Raw genomic sequence first — 13,802 nt, 5'->3', positions numbered from 1 at the left:
ATACAGTCAGTGGACGTAACCCGTGGAAAATGCTTTTCTTCTGTGTCCAGCAAAATTAAGACAATTCAATCGCCATTTTCTGCAATACAACGCCTCCAGTTGGAGCCAGATGAGGTTAGTAAGCAGTGATTGGTCCCACTTGGTCTAAATCAATGTTTCTATGGCAACCACTGTCCCCAATCAAGAGTAAGCTTGTTAGAAGTCCACACCCCTTCCACTAAAAGGAGAATCTGACAGTCAAACGTTTGAGGTGGAGGCCAGCAGGCACCTCATGCTTTCACTGAGGCATCTGATTGGCCAGTTTATAACTTGCAATGAAAAAAAGGAAATGAAGAAAAAAAAATAGAATTATCAAGATCATGTTAAAAAGAGGTATCAGAGCAAGAATGGTTATTCTGACCAATGGAACGACTGATAATGTTTCTATAGAAGTCTATGGGATTTTAGCTCTTTGGAGCCAGCAGGTACTTCCTGTTTGGAACTTGAGAGGGAAGGAATTACTCAGTCCAGTTCTCTATATACAGTCAATGAAAGTCACTGACCCCTCCCCACACACACTTTGTCTGGTTCTGCTGGAGTTTGTTTCCATTTAGGGGAGTTTAGTCATCATAAAGTGCAATGAAGCTCACCTGGGTTTCTGGAAGGACCAGGCCTGAACTGGATGAAGCGCCTTAACCCTCGTGCTCTCCTATGGGGTCAAGATGACCCCACTTTTAATGTAAACATGCCTGGGATAGCACAAGGGTTACACCTTCAGCCGTGACTCGCAGCTCTCCAATGAACTTCAGAGTTCTGTGGTTCTGGTCGACTGAGGCCTCATGAGCAAAGGGCAAACTTTTTTGAATACTTCACCTGGTTTTACTTCTTTATATCCACTGTGAAAAGTGTTTTTTTAACCATCAAAAACAAAAGACATTGCATAGTTTTTGTTCAGAAATACACACCAGAAAAATGTATCAATTAATTTATCCATGTCTCTCCATTTGTTTGATATTTATTGTTTTTTTCACAAATTTTTCTCATTTATTTTACTTCAACTTTTATTTTATTTTTTTACAAATTAAAAATGTCAAAGGAGATAGATTAAAAATACATAGTGTCTGGAGAAATGTAGAAATAAATTAAAGTAGGAATGTTTTGCTTGTACCTCTGAACAAAAATATGTGTCTTCTAAATGTCTAAACATCTTCTAAATGTTTTTTTAAGGTGGTGTTCGGTGGCAGATACATGGCTTTATTTCCCGCTCCTGAATGCACCAGAGACAGGAAGTGTCCTGCTGTCTGCAGTCGCCATGGGAACCCTGAAAAGCAGCCAACGAGCCAGCTGCGTGGGCGTCTGCTGCTAATTTACATCAATATACTAGAGGCAGATTTGAGGAAAGTGCAGTTTTATGAAACATATAATTATTGAACATTCACTCGTGTCAAAACACTGGTTGATGCTGCTCCTCATCCTCACAATAAATATTTCTGATTACGCAGAAAAAAATTTATAAATATTAACTGTCCTTAACCCTTTAACAGCTGAGGTACCACTGGTGATACTTAAACACACTGTAACTTTTCAACACGATTAATGTCATTCCAGCAGATTCGGAATGAGGTTGATCGTGTTAACAATTAAAAAATTACAGTAAATCAAAAGATATAAACACCGGAGCTCTGGTGTTAAAGGGTTAAGCCCCTTTAGTCAAACAAGGATTTCTTATTATTGAAATTTGTAGACTGATCACATATAAAAATGAATGCGGAAATATATTCTTTGCAAACAATTTCAATGTTTTTTACATATTTGAATGCTATGGAAACGGAAGAAGAAGAAGAAGAAGAAGCATCCTCTCCAAAAGTGGGCGGAGTCTTACAGGTTGACTTTTCTATAAAACTCTTTTAAAATGTGTAAGTGCATTTACACGCTTCAGGGAGTTTCTGAAACTGAAGTTGTTGCTCATTCTGCAGATGAGCATGTCGCATCAGCAACATGACAGACGTCCCCGCAAACGCTCTTTACCAAAAAAGGTCTCTTTGAGACTGAAGGGGAAAGCTGAGAACCCCCCCATCAGGTTTGCTTTGCTTCCATAGACGACACTCTCAGCAGAGACCCTAAACTTCCTGCACTTCCAACAACTGTTCATTTGGTGGCGCTATTGTCTAAAACAAGCTCTGACAGGGCCAAAATAAATCAGAAGAAGAGAAATTCTAGGTTATGGCTGTGTGGTTCTCCTCCAACCACATGGAGCGGACAGCATCTCCTCCCTTTGGTCTGTCATTTTATTTTTATTTACTCAAGCAGACAACAGCAACTTTAACTTTTACCAAACCCGAAACTGATTGTGTTGGGCTACATGTCCGATAGAAGAGATTTTACTGCAGCTTCTATCCTATAAACTGCAGGAGGATGTTTTCATAAATGGAGTCATCTGGAGCTTTGGTGAGATGTTTCGCTGAAGTTTATTATAGACTCTTTTCACGTGACGTCACACAAAACGCAGATTTTACAAAGTAAGTTCCGGTTCTATATTATGTCTATGGTTTAGAACGGCAAAGCTGACAGCTGAACGCTCTTCAAAGCAATTTCATGTAAATAATGAAAAGTAACCTTTCATTCATGAAGGTGAAGGTTTTCTAATTGTAACAGAAATTTGTAAAATTTTTATTTTATAAATGTTCTACCTGGTTGTATTTGTTTCCCCTGTTAGATCAAATGTCATTATTCCTCCTGCAGAAAGCAGAACAGCTGCTTCCCCAAAATCATGGATGATATTAAACGAGTCAAGGACAATTTTTCTCTAACAACACGGTCAAAGTTAGACGAAGGTTACAGGTACTTCATTGATTGTTGCTTGTTTCATTATGAAGGTAATTCAGATTTTCTTCTTCTTATTGATGCTAATGCTAACGCTAGCTTTCCACGATGAGGACGAGACGTAGATCTGCAGAAGATCTTTTCAGTCCAGTTAAAGTTGATTACATTTCCATGTTCACAAAATCGCTAAGATCAGAGATAAAGTCAGACAATTTCAACATGGCTTACAATGAAGAAAAACTAAAAACAGCTGCATCATTTTCTGACGCTTTTGCTCATAGCCATGTCTGATCCCTGTAGGATAATAAAGACAAACAAGGATAAAAATAATTAGTGACCGTAAAAAAAATATTCCTATCAAAAACATTCCTGATTTTACTATTACCCCTTAAAATACCCTGAAAAACAATAAATACCTCTTATTACAACAGCTAGATTTAGCCGTGGGCGCTGTTGAAAGACTTGCGGCCAACAAATTCATCTTGGCTGCGCCTATTACTTGTGACCAACATGAATTTTCATCAGTTTTTGAGCTCGAACGCATTCAAAACACATGCGAATAACATCAAGCAAAATAGAAACTGTAATATCAGCTCAAAGGAAAGGTCGATATTTTCAATAAAACCTCAAATATTGAAGGATTATTCGCATTTGTATTTAGATTTGTGACAGGAAATGAAAATCCAGTTCAGCAGGACATTCATAAAATAAATATTGTTCATTTTTCAGGTTACCTTTAATTATTTACATAGATTGTGTTAAACAGTGTTCAGTTCTTGGTTTTCCCGGTCTAAATCCATTAACTGGATGTTACGTATCACCTTCACGGCCCCGTCACCATTTTGTGTGACATCACTGTGCACTGTCTATTATTATGGCTTTTGCTTCTTCTCATCTGATTCTTGGTTTCGTGAACATCCTTTTTAGATCTTCAACCTTGTCTGGCTAAATCAACAGCGATTTCTTTTTTTAGACATCATAAGCACTTGTCAGAAAAGCTTTTCTAAGCAGTGTGTGATCAGCTTTTTGGTTTACATAAAGTTTTTGTTCCATGGTGTCATTGCTTGTTGATCTGAGCGTCTCTCTTACTGCATCAGGTTTCTCCTCTGGGGAGAGACGCAGCAGAACGTACGTTTGGTCCAAAGAGAGGAATTCACATGACGAACACAGTAAAGCACTTTCTTCTTCACAGCCATCCGGGCGTTTCCGCCCATCTCCCGGCCTCCTCTGTCTTTGGCTACCACAAGCGTCGCCCGGTGTAGGTGATGGGGGCTGTGGGCATCTGCAGAGGACAGGTGAGCGTTGGCAAATTTTGTGGGACTTTAGTAAAACCAGAGACGTTTATGTCCAACTTACGGTTCCACCGTTCATGACCAAAGCCATCTCAGTGGGCTGGTAGACGTGGCCTCTGAAGGCGATGCCGGGGCGGCTGCCGTGGTAAGTTGCACTTCGGACGCCTAGGTTCAATCCAAGCATCAAGCATTTAGACATTTCTGTCAACGTCTGTTCATAGATTCTATAACTTGTTAAGTTATTTTAGAAGTCAAACAAAAATGTGATAAATTATGCTGAAGAAGATAAACTGGCAAAAAAACAATACTATAATTAATAAAAAAAACATGATTTCAAACAGAAATCTCTAAAAGGAGAGGAAATAATTATTGAAGAAAGTAAGGATTAAAACAGAACGACAGTAAGCAGAACTGCAAATGCTTCAATGACTATCAAAACTGCTGAGAAAATCATCAGATTAGCTAAAAATGTTTCAAGGAGAAAGTTTTCTCCATCGAAGGACATATTTTTAAATTGAATGTCATAGATTTAAAACTAAAAAATAAATTTACAATTCTAACCCTGCTGGAAAAAAAATCAAGCCAAATCAAACTACCGTATTTTTCGGTGTATAAGTCGCAAAAAATGTCTAATCAAGAAGAAAACTGTATATAAATCGCAGTTTTGGGAGAAAGTCTGACGATTCAGAACAAATATGCTAAAATAAAAAAATAAAATCTTTTTATCTGTATAAATCTGTAAAATTTCAAAATGTAAGAGGAAAACAATCAAATTCTCTTCCATGTTTGTTTTGGACGACACTTCTTATACCACTGTCAGTGTCAATAGCAAATACTCCTACTCAGATGCAGTGCCCTCTAGTGGTTGTTAGAGGAAACAACCACTAAAAGACAATCGGTGTTTACTGGGAAAATCATAAATATATTAGCCTATTTATGTCTATAAAAAAGACAAACAAACTAATAAGTCGCTCATATAAGTCAGGAGACAAGAAACAGAGATTAAAGGAGTTGCAGTAATGCACTTATTGAATCAGTTCATTGTGGTGAATCTGGTCAATCTATGTCCCTGCCCTCAACCATGGTCAAGATGCTTTCTAATGTCGTCATCAATTTCTGCCCATCATGGGTTGGTCCCAACTGTTCCGTTCCACTTTTTTTTGGTCTTACAACCGATGGGGGCCCCAAGAGGTATGGTTCTATACTGTTTAATGGGTCCATTTTACAATAGAAACGCTCAAAATACCGGACCAGACCGTACTGGACCGCTTAGTGGAAATAAGGCTTTAGATGCTTCCTGGGAACTTTCTGAGGAGTGTTCAACGAATGAACCACCAAAAAGAGATCCTGAGGAAGACGAGGTTGGGATTATGTCTCTCTGTAGTTTACGGACCCGCTGAGAAACTGTGTGACTTGTTCTAGTCTCTCTGTACCTTGATGTTTTTTTTGAAGTCATGCTGAACTGTTCTACATCTTACAATCTTCTTTGGTCTAACGTACCTGGCTGCTACGCGTTTTGAAAAAATGCTGATGTGAAATATGAAACAACATCAGTCCTTGGTAAAAAATATTGGGTTCATATGTTTGTAAATCTGTCTCTGACAGTCAGCGCCTCACAGACACAAACCACACACCACTGCTACACAGGAATCATTCAAGTCCCCAATGACATTTTATTAAATAAAAAAAAACATTCCCAGTAGTGTTTCAATTATGATTATGAAGTTTTTAATCAAAAGCTGTTGATGGAAAGAAGATCATTCATTCAAACAGAGTCTGTCCAAGACAGTTTGATTAACAGCGATTTGGTACCCGAGCGTGGCTGTGTCTGCAGCTTACCGCTCCCACAGGGGTCAAATGTGAAGACCAAATTCCACACATCAAGATGCATGACAATGGGACTTTAACTTCTTTATGAAGAGAACTTAAGAGAGGAGAAAGAACCCTGATCCAACTGTCAACAAAGTTCTCATTCCTCCAGGTAATGTCTTTAAATTGAGTCATGGCAACTGGACTTAACGTCTGGTTTCCTACAATGTTTGTCACTCATTCAAGTTGTTTCATATGTCTGAAAAAACAGTTTTTCTTCCTTGAAAAGGAGTTGGAGTTTCACGTAAGAAATTACAGAAGATCCACTCTGGATTATAAAAGAGATGAAGGTCTTTGAACATGGGTCAGATGTTAAAAGTTTAATCAAAGACAGGGGTTCACGATACCAAAATCAGATTTTTTTTTTCTTTAGTTAAATGAAAAAATGTTTCTGTCAATAGATTGACAGATCTAACTAAACCTTTGGTCTTAAAACTGATCCGAGGAGCTCCTCCGGCTTTTAACCATCTCCACTTTTACAGGACAACTCAGCATCCCTTTATGCTGGGAGTTGCCTAGCAACAGTGTGCTCTTCTCACTCAGTGTGTCGCTCAAATGCCAGCATGTTCAGCCTCAGCTGATGTGATGGAAAATAAAAGGTTCTGATACGTTTTCAGACGAATGCTGCAGTTTCACCTACTTGAGCTGTGCTCCTCCATGGAGAAGGCCTGGTTTTCCTGGAAGGAGGGGTGGGAATGTCCAGAGAGCTCCTCTCCATATTGTCTGGCTGGAGACCTCTGGCTGCTGTCAAAGAGGTCCTCCGAGCCGGGTGGTGAAGGTTGCTGGAGACACAGGTGGGACTCTGGAATGGCGTGGAACAGCAAGAGGATCCAGCCCTGGATCACCAGGGCCACAGCCAGAGCCGGCTCATCCAACACCTTGGCATCCCTGCCTCCTCCTCCCCTCTCTCTACTCCCCCTTCCCCTCAACACCTGGCTGCCGTAAAGGTAAAATCCCAGCCAGCCCACCCACAGCAGCGCTGATGCCAGACTGGACAGGAAGACCCAGATGGCGTTACACTTCCAGCTTCCTCTATCGTTCTCACCCTCTCTGTCCTCCTCGCTGTCATCCCCTCCGTCTGCTGCCAGCTCCCCCCCACACAGAATCACAGTCAGAGACAGGCCCATAGAGATGAGGAGCAGACCCAAAGTGTAGCTGCAGGTCAGGGCGAAGTCCAAGGGTGGGTACTCACAAGCGGGGTGTCCCTCCCGAACCACAGTCAGCAGAACCCACTCAGCAGAGATGATCCCCTGAACCAAAGCCAGAGCCAGACCCAGTGCTGCCAGGGCACTCCCTGAAGGGCTTGATTGCCCCCCCACCAGCCTCCTGAGCCGCACCCCCTGCACTAGCAGGCTGGAGAAGCACAAAGCGAACAGGGGGCCCCAGAAGGCCCTGCGCACCACACACAGCACCTGCGTCTTCCCCACCAGAAATGCCAACGAGATGGTAAACAGCCCCAGGAGGGTGCCCAGCAGCAGGAGGAGGGGGCCAACGCCAGAGCGCCGCGAAGGGTCAGACACCCCCCGCAGCTTGACGATCAGAAGAACCGCCAGGACCAGAGAGGTGAGGCCACCAGCGCACGCCACCACCTCCAGAACGATACCCCACACCGCCTCCAGGTCACACAGCACTCTGTAGGGGGGGTCCACATCTGGGCCACACCCCCGGGGAGAAGGAGGAGCAGTGGGATGGGGGGAGGCCAGGCCTGCCATCGACAAGAGGCAGATGATGACAGGAGTGAGGGCCATCTGAAGGGGTGGGACAAAGAGATGAAAAGCAAAGGTAACAGTCAGGTAATGTCCAGACACACAGAGGGAGAGCCGCGGCGCGTCCCAAATTATTATGTCAATTGTTTTTAAGTGTCCAAAGATCAATTAAACTCATGGATGATATTGTGATCTTTGGATTACTGAAATCAATCTCAGACACCTGTGATCAATGAAAAACTGCTAAAGAACACCTCAGATATTACACAAAAACATAAGTGTGATCATTGCACTATTAGGAGATTAGTGGCTGATTCAGACACACGCGGGTTCAAGCAGATACAGGCAGAATGAGGACGCTTCCTGTCAGACAAATACATCAGATTTAGAGAGCAGAAAATACCATCACAAAAAAAGCAGCAAACACATATTTGAATCTACTGGTGTCTCTGGAGTCCCATCAACATGAAGGTGTTTGATCCTCCAGAGGCTGCAGTTCTACGTAAACTTTCTATTCAACCGTCCCTAAAAACACAAGCAGATACGGCCGCAGTTGCACAGACACTCAAACAGTCTGGTTCACTGATGAACGACCCTGGATGCTCCTGATGGATGGAGTAGTGCAGGGGTAGGGAACCCTGGTCCTCGAGAGCCGGCTTCCTGCACCTTTTCCATTATACTCTGCTCTGGCATTTTCTTATTGGCTGGACACACCTGAACCAGGTAATCAGTCATGAGTAGGGACTGGTTCAGGTGTGTCCAGCCAATAAGAACATGCCAGAGCAAGGTATATTGGAAAACATGCAGGAAGGTGGCTCTCGAGGACCAGGGTTCCCTACCCCTGGAGTAGTGGATAGTTGGTGGATGGCCACCATGTCCCAACAAGACTGTGGCATCAGTAAGGAGGTGGTGGAGTCATGGTTTGGGCCAGAATCATGGGGAGAGAGCTGGTTTACTATGGAGCTAAATTGGGGCCAATATTATAGGTAACCCGAATAAGACAAATCAAAATTGATGAAATTGGATGTCCAAAACGCTGTTCTAAAATAAACTTAATTACTTTCAGCTTCAAATGTTCTGTTTTTCAGGTTTCAAAACTCTGAATTTCAGTTTCAAAATTTTTTTTCACTTTCAAATCTTTTTTTCACTTTCAACTCTATTTTTTAAAATCCCAGAATTCGAATCTGAAAATTTCAGGTTCAAAACTTTTAGCCCCATTGTGGCGTGTTGGGGCGGGGCTAACGTGAAGGACTTATCAAAATTGATGAGGGTTTATTTTAAAATAGCTAAAGGTTTTGGACATTTTAATTGTTTTTGGCCAAACACCAATGCTTTTTTCAATTTGTTATATTTGGTTTTCACATCATATTTGCCCCAATTTAGCTCCACAGTTAGCCGCTTTAGGGTCCCTGAAGGTGTGAAAATTACCTCTAAAAAGTATGTGGAGTTTCATCATGACAATTCTCCATGTCACGCTGCAGGAATACTTCTGCATCATGGGCTGCTATTGGCATAAAATGAGATAAACTGATGGTGTGAGCCCCATCCTCCCCTGACCTCAACCCTATTGAGAACCTTTGGAGCATCCTCAAGCCAAATATCTCTGAGGGGGGAGGCAGTTCACAACCAAACAGCAACTCTGGGAGGATATTCTGACATCCTGCAAAGAAATTCAAGCAGAACCAAAAAGTTCAATGGTTGCATGAATTGTGAAGCTGCTACAAAGTAACAGTCCTCTGTTAAAACGTAACTTTACCTATGAAGATGTTTTTGATTGGAATAGTTTTAGATTTCAGTAAATATGATCTCCTCATGCAGCAAATTCAACAAATGACCATTTCAGTTCTTTAAAATCTATTAATGTTGTGGAACTCTGTTGTTCATAATAATGTGGAACAGTGACTTTTAAGGTTTTGATTGTATTAAAAAATACTGTTATCCTTAAGAGGTTTGTTCAATAGCATGTAATATAAACTCTAAAGGTAGGTGACTTGAAAATGATACTGACTTTCCTTGGCGTTAGAAAAATCCTAAAAACCTCACTTAGAACACGCTGTATTGACCTCTGGCTGGAAGGTCGCAGGTCTGGTTTCGCTTTGCCTGCAAATGTGTTAAGGCGAGCAATATATTTCTCCTGGTGTGAAGGAGTGGAGCTGAAAAGAGCTTTGGGATTTAAATTACAGAAGAAAAGTGCATAAACACACCATCAACACAGGAAAAAATCCAAACACATAAAGACGCACATGTATGTACAACATAAACATGCAGACACACTTTAATGAACACAGGCTTGCAGCACAGAACAGAACTGCATTTAGCATCGGGCAGGAGTTTCCATGGATACGGGAGACAGCGTGGGCCGCTCCATTTTACACCGGGCTCTTGAGGAGTCAAGTTCAGCGCCGCAAATCACAGACAAACACATTCAGAGCAGAGAAAACGTCTACTTGCGCTCATTGCTGATCAGAAATGCTCAACAGAAAGTAAGGCTTTCAAACAACATATAAAAACAAGTCTGTGCTAAAACTAAAAATCTGTAGCTAAGAAACTTCCTGTCAATCACATGTTGCTGGTTTTTGCTTTTCAGCTCATTAAACAGGTTCTAAGAAGCATTTCTGTGTCTCTGGAGGAGGGAACTCAGCAGAGACAGAATATGTGAATAAGGGAACACATTTACCACAGATTGTTGTGTCAAAACTGGATTTCACACAAAAATGCTTATTAACCTGTAATGTATGGACATCACATTTTAAGTAATATTGCCACAATAGTTAATTCTGATCAAATGGAGCCCTGTGACTACAGGCATAGGGGTTAGCACTAGCGCTGGGTATCGGTTATCATTTCCAGAAACAATTTGATTCGATTCACAAGAGCCTGGATCGTTTCGATTCCGATTTTTTCCGATTCTTTCGATTCTTCCATTCAATTCAGTTTTAATTTCACAAATGTATAGACATTTGTTTAGAATTTTCTTTTTATTTAGAATATATTTATATTAATGTGATACAGTTCACATATTGTAAAATTTATTTGTAAAATAATGAGATCGTTAATAGCATAAATTGTTAGTGTAACATTGTAAACACAGTGTTGCTTTACCAGGAGGGCGTTTCAGTTTGGCCACTAGGTTGCTATCGCGTTATATAAGTGCACCTTATCCAAGAAGAAGACAACAGAATGAGGGAAAAAAACGAAGTTTTAGACCACAAATAGTTACTATAAAAAGGATTTCCTTAAAAGATTTTGGTGAATTAATGCCTGTAAGTAAATAAAGATGTTCATTTAGTCAGGAATGTATTTATTTGGTCAACCGAGCGTTAGCATTAGCTGTCCTAAGGGAAACTCTATTGAACGTTAGCATCGAGCTAGCGGACTTTAGCTTTATGTGCTAAATTGATTTATATCTTTTGTGAATCGATTATTGATTTCTTAAGCTTAAATCGATTCAAATCGATTAACCAATTTTTTTCAACCCAGCCCTAGTTAGCACAAATGTTAGCTCATATCTTAATACAAAAACCCAGAGAGAAAGTCATCAGACTCCACAGGCCAGGTTTGTTTGTTTAAGTCCACAATAAGAGTAAACCTGAAGAAGAACGGGATACACCACTGGATCATTTCTCAAGACAAAGGTCTAAGTACTTTTATTTATCTTGCTTTCATCAAAAATCTCACAACTGTCTTTGATAATCTGTGGCGTCCTTGTTCTCCTGGTCTAAATTCTCTTTGTCCAAACTCCGTAAGAATCTGGGTCTGAACCTGCCTTTCTCCCCCCCAAGCAGTTTTTCAGCCAAAGCTCTCATTTATATTTGCCCATATGTTCTAGCTTTAGATCACAGTGTTGTTTGTCATTTTTGTTGGGTGGGTGGGGGGTGTAAGTTACATAACACCTCAGAGTTTACCCATCACAGCAGGTCTAAACCACCTCTGCAAGCTGGCCTGGGCACGGTTCACTTTACTGTGTCAGTGCACAGAAGCTCACCGGTGTTCTTTAATAATATGTTAAGTCCTAGTTAAGAGCAGATGACTGATCTCTGAGTTTCCCCACATGCACTAACACATTCCTACGCTGTTAGAAATGTACTTAAGATTTCATTTCTAATGAGAAGCAAAAAAAAGTTTGAACTTCCCCCAAACTCAAGATAATTTAAGATGATGTCACGCTTGAAGTACAAAGAGAACAAAGGCAGACAGAATCCACAGAAGCTCAGTTTCATCCAGTCGTGCCAAACTCACCTCGGATGAAATCTGGGTTGTTGACAGACAGGAGGCTCATGAAGGTTCACTCGAATCTTTGCTTTTTCCCGTTAACAAAGTCGTCCAGGCTGCAGAAACCAAGCAGCTTCCATCGTGAAAACGGCAAGCAGCTAAATTCTGCTGATGCTCTGGCTGTCCAGCTGCTCCGAGAAGAAGAAGGCACAGTTATGATGCATGCCTGGCTGCTTCACACACCCACACCATTAAATATATCTCTAGTCCCTTTAACTCTTCCCTCCCACTCCCCCTCTCCTTCTCTTTCTGTTCCTTCTGTCTGCTCTTCCCTCTCCCCGCTTCACACTGAATCTGCGGAGGTGTTGATTCAGTCCAGCTTACTTCTGCTCTCCCACGCTGCTTGCATGATTTTCAGCAGCACCTGTATTCAGGAATGAGCTCAGATGCTAGATTAAGTCACCTGTTTGCACATTTTGTTATTACCCAAACTCCTGTCAATTCTCCCAATGTAAGAAAGATAAAATAGTTCTGATGTGGATTAAGATTGGGGATGATTTGTAGATAGAATTTGTACTGGAGCGTAATTTTGAGGAGTAGGTTCCACTGATGAGGATTTCTTCTCCAGAGGAGACTATCAGGTTTGAAATCTAAAAAACATTATGAAAGAGGGAAGAAGGATCATAGGTTCAGATGGAGACTGCATGGTGGCACAGTAGTTACCACTCAAACAAGAAGACTCCTCCTCAAATCCCAGCTGAGACCCTTCGTTTGCATGTTCTCCCCGTGGATGAGTGGCTGTTCTCTGGGAACTCCGACTTCCTCCCACAGTCCCAAAAACATGCTTCATAGGTTCATTGACGATTCTTAATTATCCCGAGACGTGAAAGTGAGTGTATGAGTATGTGAGTATTGCCCTGTGATAGTTGGCAGGGTGTACCCCGCCCACAGCCAGTCAGGCTCCAGCAACCCCATGTCCTTGAGTTGCTAGAGTTCCAGGTTAGGAAGATGGATGGATGGATGAAAGTTCAGGTGGCATAGAAACCAAGAAGTTGAAGGTTGAAGAAGACCTCCCTGTCAGTCCACAAAGCCCAGACTATGAACCCTAGCCCCTCAACCCCATGTGTGCATCTGAAGGTGATACAAGGTATTGAACAAGTCCTTCACACATTTCTGCCTTACACCGACTCGTTTGCTGACCCCTGGTATGGGGAGCAGCTAACCTGCTTCCTTTCTAAAGACCCCACATAGTGGAGGGATTTGAGTTCTCAAATGGTCCTTATGTCAACTAAACTTGTACTAATTCTTGTACAGGTTTAGGACATCTTGGAGGATTTTTGTGTTGTATTAGCCTCTAAAACAGTTCATTACCCTTGATCCCTTCCAGTTTGCCAATGGGCCAAACAGATCAACAGAAGACGCCACAGCCCTGACTCTACACACTGCGCTGAGCCACCTGGAGAACAGAGACAGCTACGTCAGGCTGCTCTTTGTGGACTTCAGCTCAGCTTTTAACACAATCATCCTGGACATTCTCATCTCCAAACTGCTGAACCTTCACATCCCCCCACTCACCTGCCAGTGGACAAAGGACTTTCTCTCCAACCGTCCACAACAAGTAAAACTCGGTCCCCACCTCTCCTCCACCCTCCAGCTCAGCACCGGCTCCCCCCAGGGCTGCGTCCTGAGCCCCCTACTGTTCTCCCGTACACCTCGGACTGCACCGCCTCACATACCTCCAATGCCATCTTCAAATTTGCAGATGACACCACCGTGGTGGGACTGATCTCAAACGGTGATGAGACGGCGTACAGGGCAGAGATCAGCAACCTGGCCAAGTGATGCTCGGAGAACAACCTGTCTCTATGTGTCCAGAAGATCAAATAAATCATTTTGGACTACGCCCCTCTATTAATAAATG

General features: G+C 42.0%; 1 protein-coding gene across 1 annotated transcript; it reads right to left on the bottom strand.

The window, feature by feature from the left end:
* Nucleotides 1-406: 406 nt before the first annotated feature.
* Nucleotides 407-12,203, bottom strand: gprc5bb (G protein-coupled receptor, class C, group 5, member Bb). The gene is made up of 4 exons (XM_024259873.2): nucleotides 11,909-12,203; nucleotides 6,604-7,711; nucleotides 4,159-4,259; nucleotides 407-4,084 (listed from the first exon to the last, which is right to left on the bottom strand). The coding sequence occupies exons 2-4, from the start codon at nucleotides 7,709-7,711 to the stop codon at nucleotides 4,040-4,042; spliced, it is 1,254 nt and encodes a 417-aa protein (XP_024115641.1). The 5' UTR covers nucleotides 11,909-12,203; the 3' UTR covers nucleotides 407-4,039.
* Between the last annotated feature and the right edge of the window lie 1,599 nt (nucleotides 12,204-13,802).

This window comes from Oryzias melastigma, linkage group LG1 (assembly GCF_002922805.2).
Source record: "Oryzias melastigma strain HK-1 linkage group LG1, ASM292280v2, whole genome shotgun sequence".
Classification (NCBI taxonomy): domain Eukaryota; kingdom Metazoa; phylum Chordata; class Actinopteri; order Beloniformes; family Adrianichthyidae; genus Oryzias; species Oryzias melastigma.
This window is presented reverse-complemented; position numbering and strand designations above follow the sequence as displayed.

What these genes read in the sequence shown, in the direction of transcription:
- gprc5bb (XM_024259873.2), bottom strand. Translation starts at nt 7,711, where the DNA reads ATGGCCCTCACTCCTGTCATCATCTGCCTCTTGTCGATGGCAGGCCTG. An exon ending in CATGGAGGAGCACAGCTCAA is followed by an intron (nt 4,260 to 6,603) that starts GTAGGTGAAACT and finishes GATTGAACCTAG; the next exon opens with GCGTCCGAAGTGCAACTTAC. An exon ending in TGGTCATGAACGGTGGAACC is followed by an intron (nt 4,085 to 4,158) that starts GTAAGTTGGACA and finishes TGTCCTCTGCAG; the next exon opens with ATGCCCACAGCCCCCATCAC.